Source organism: Sinocyclocheilus rhinocerous, unplaced genomic scaffold (genome assembly GCF_001515625.1).
Source record: "Sinocyclocheilus rhinocerous isolate Xijiao unplaced genomic scaffold, SAMN03320098_v1.1 scaffold721, whole genome shotgun sequence".
In the NCBI taxonomy this organism is placed as follows: domain Eukaryota; kingdom Metazoa; phylum Chordata; class Actinopteri; order Cypriniformes; family Cyprinidae; genus Sinocyclocheilus; species Sinocyclocheilus rhinocerous.
The window spans coordinates 171,727-176,217 of NW_015656165.1; the positions used below are offsets into that span (position 1 = coordinate 171,727).

General features: G+C 34.6%; 1 protein-coding gene across 2 annotated transcripts in view; it reads left to right on the plus strand.

Moving 5' to 3' along the window:
• The first annotated feature begins 510 nt into the window (after positions 1 to 510).
• The window catches only part of ubac2 (UBA domain containing 2), a 26,183-nt gene continuing 22,202 nt past the window's right edge, over positions 511 to 4,491 (plus strand). For both annotated transcript variants that reach the window (XM_016527214.1, XM_016527213.1), the window contains exons 1-3: positions 511 to 698; positions 2,241 to 2,368; positions 2,824 to 2,943. In XM_016527214.1, the coding sequence (XP_016382700.1) occupies positions 665 to 698; positions 2,241 to 2,368; positions 2,824 to 2,943 (282 nt within the window). In that variant the 5' untranslated portion in view covers positions 511 to 664. The remainder of the gene's footprint in view (positions 699 to 2,240; positions 2,369 to 2,823; positions 2,944 to 4,491) is intronic.

The window sequence follows — 4,491 nt, forward strand, 5'->3', positions numbered from 1 at the left end:
TTTTCTGAAATAATTACTTTCTTATATTACAACAGAAACTATTAGAATTAATGCTACAGTGAGGGGTTACAAACATAACGGTAATCTAGATTTCCACTTTTTCAAAAACATAGTTCTAGGATAAGCAGCTATGCTTATAATAAGACCATTGTAATCAACGATAAAACCATGGATGATTATGAACATGGTTAAAAACATAGATACTAGCTTCATTTCCATGGTTGAAAATGACAATTAAATAAATGTCATAACAAATTTGTTATGAAAAACAGTTGGCTAAAATTATGGAAGCCCATTTCTGCCAAATAAGAAAAAAAAATCATGCTTTGGTAAATCCTAATTATGACATAAAAAGTTGAATCTTTGACATACTAAATCATATTTATGAGATGAAATGAGATGTGGTGAAAAACAGTTTCAAACCTTCACCTGTAGTAAAATCACTATCTTACGGCCTCTAGTGGCTCATTACTGTAAAAGAAAACGCTAATTTCGTAGGAGTGACGCGGATGAAGTTTGTCCCCTGCGAGGCGCCATTCTCAATACCATTTCCCCTTTCCTAACGAGATTTCCCTTTAACTGTTGCTGTTTTTAAGTTTTAAGTCCAGTGCCTTTGATTCGTCATCTTTTTAGGCGTCTTAGTTATATTCTGCGAGTAAGTGGCATGATGTTCACGTCCACCGGTTCGAGGGGATTGTGTAAGTACAGCTTAAAATCATCATGTCATGTAGATCAAACCCTGCTGTCATTCATTCAGATTAAAGTGTAGTCATCACGACCCTCATCTGATTATTATCGCTCTTCACACATCATCTTTGCCTTCAAAACCTTTTACTTTGGTTCATGATGTAAGACATGAAGTGCTTAGGTTTTCATAAGGAAATGCGACATGACACACCGCTAGACAGATTGGGACCGCATAAACTTTTCTTGAAAGCACCATAATCACCACCTTCCTGATAAAGACCTCCTAAGAGCTACAGTTCACCACTGACTGATTATTATTAATGTAATAATGACAATTCATTTACTTTCAAGCCTGTATGACTTTATTTCTTCTGTGGAATACTATTTTTTATTTTAACTTGGTTTACATTTTTAAATGACAGTTGCTCTATGAAAATCACCACAGTAACCATAGTTTCCGAGATATAAATAAGAAAAGTTTGTTTCTTAATGGGAACAGATTTGGAGAAATTTAGTATAACATCACTTGCTCACCAATGGATCCTCTGCAGTGAATGGGTGCCGTCAGAATGAGGGTCCAAACAGCTGAATAAAAACATCACAATAATCCGCAAGTAATCCACATGTCTCCAGTCCATCAGTTAAAGGGATAGTTCACCCAAACATGAAAATTTGATGTTTATCTGCTTACCCCCAGGGCATCCAAGATGTAGGTTACTTTGTTTCTTCAGTAGAACACATATGATGATTTTTAAGTCCAACCGTTGCAGTCTATCAGTCGTATAATACATGGCAATGGTAACAAAATCTATGAGAGTAAAAAAAACATGCACAGACAAATCCAAATTAAACCCTACGGCTCGTGACGACACATTGATGTCCTAAGACACGAAACGATCGGTTTGTGCCAGAAACCGAACAGTATTTATATCATTTTTTTACCTCTAATACACCACTATGTACATCTTGGATGCCCTGGGGGTAAGCAGATAAATATCAAATTTTCATGTTTGGGTGAACTATCCCTTTAAGGTCTTGTGAAGTGAAAAGTTGCATGTTTGTAAGAAACAAATCCATCTTTAAGATGTTTTTAACATCTTAAACATTATTATGGATTATGGACATTTGAAGTCAAAATGTGTATTTGTATTTGTTTTCTTTTACAAAAACTCAAGAAATTAATTGATGTACTGAAGTCGTATGGATTACTTGTGCATTATTGTGATGTTTTTATCAGCTCTTTCGACTCATTCTTACAGCACCCATTCACCCATGGCCTGAGTGCGAGTACTTTTTCAGCAAATTTTCATTTTTGGGTGAACTTTTTAATTAAATTTAACTGTTCCTCTCATTTTATTTTTTTAAAGAAATTGTAGGTACCGTGGTGACATAAACCAGTATGTCTGACTGAACTTGGTGTACTCATATAATCACGGACTAATAGGTCCCCCATTTGTAATATTAACTTTTATCCTCTGACATGACCAACGGTGGAAGTTATAATTTCCTTGGCAACACATTTAACAGTACAACTTCCATGCTGTGTCTTATAGATAAAGCACCCCTGTCCAAGAGCTTACTGCTGCTTCCTACAGTCCTCACTGTGCTGCTGACTGTGCTTCTGCCTCAGTACCAGGATCTGCTCATATACAACCTCCAGGCTGTCAGGCACGGCATGCAGGTGAGATATTACACCAGTTCACCCGAAGAATTCAGTGCACAATATCAGATGTATACATTTAACACTGTGTATTGATTTAGAATGTTTGCCTATTATTAAATAACTTTTATTGCTATAATTAGAAATAATAATAAAATATTCATAATGCATGTTTTCTTAGTTGTAGTATAATGATAATTGATTTATCAATTGTGGCAAAAACTTGAAATCAAACGGTAAAAAATTGTGTCTGTATATTGGTGATTAGATGGTTTAAAATGATCAGATTGGTCATAAAAGAGCATTATCAGTAATTCTCTAGCCCAAGCATCTGGAAAAATTTCACATATAATGGTGAAATTTGATCATTTTATAGAATTGTTATTTTTATAGGATTGTTATTTTTTAACTAATAGCATTATTTGAAATATTTCTAAACACCATTATTCTGTGTGTGTTCCATGGCTCTCTTGTAGTTCTGGAGGCTGGTGAGTGGACGACTCATCTGCTTGGACCTGAAAGACACTTTCTGCAGTAGTTTGCTTATCTACAATTTTCGGATTTTTGAGAGAAGGTTTGGCAGCCACAAATTTGCTGTAAGTTTCAAGTGTGAATAGCAGCACGGTTGTGTGTCTTCCTGTTGTTGATTTTTTCCCACAATGCTTATTTTTTATATATATATTACATTGCAAAATGTATTCTAGACGAGTGACCTTTTCAATACACTGAGTTTATGAAGTACTGACATAACATGCTTCTGCTTTGTTATACCATAGACCAGTGGTTCTCAAATCCAATTCTCGCATTCCACCGCTCTGCACATTTTGTGTGTGTCTCTTATCACTTCAGATGTTTGTTCTATTTGACTGTAAATGCCCTGCGAAGTGGACATCACAGGATATTCCACCATGATTCCAGTTCGAAGGGAGCGTATATGTTCCATTTAAAGGGCATTAAAGTGCACGAGACGTGTATTTAAATTGTATTTATTTACAGAGGTGTATTATTTCACACTTCTGTAGTAAGTTTCGTCTGTGTGTGAAGACGCTGCAGGAAGTGGTGTAGCGCAAATCCATGAATGAATGTTCCGAAGTGAAGTAAACTTCAACTGATTTCCCGTGCTCAGGGAGTAGGTAGCAGTGAACACCGTGTAGGGACCATGTCAATCGGAACGCAGTTCGAGCTCTCTTCTAACAAGCTGGTTTTCTGAATCAGGTGTGTTAATTAAATAAGAGAGCCGTGCAAAATATGCAGAGCGGTGGTATGCGAGGACTGGAATTGAGAACCATAGACATGAATGAAAAGAAAATTATTTTAATAATTTTATCCTTAAATAATTTATGATTTCCACCCATTTACTAAAAAACATTCTCTACATAAAATTGTAGAGCATATAAATAAAAAAAAAAGCTGTATATAATTTCAGGATAAATTTGATATTCCAAAACCAATATAGTGCTGCAACCTGTTCCAACCAGTTTAAGATAAGGTGCATGAAGGTCACATGGAAACTTGGAACGCCTTAATCTTATCTGGCAATCAGTTGACTCATTTTTTTAAAGCTGTTTAAGGGGGTGAGGTGTTGCTCTCTAAACCTAGTATTTATGATGTGTATCCTGTTAAAATGTTATAAACAAAAATAATCATTTTTTTTAAATGAAATCAAAAGCCCTTTCATATGTTACCAAACATTTCCTTTCATATGCCTGCCTACTATACATTCAAATGCTGATGATTTTTTTTTGTTAAAATCCCATGATGATATATGTATTATATATATATATATCCAATATAGTGCTGCAACCTGTTCCAACCAGTTTAAGATAAGGTGCATGAAGGTCACATGGAAACTTGGAACGCCTTAATCTTATCTGGCAATCAGTTGACTCATTTTTTTAAAGCTGTTTAAGGGGGTGAGGTGTTGCTCTCTAAACCTAGTATTTATGATGTGTATCCTGTTAAAAAAAATGTTATAAAAATAATCATTTTTTTAAAATGAAATCAAAAGCCCTTTCATATGTTACCAAACATTTCCTTTCATATGCCTGCCTACTATACATTCAAATGCTGATGATTTTTTTTTGTTAAAATCCCATGATGATATATGTATTATATATATATATATATATATATATTTATATATA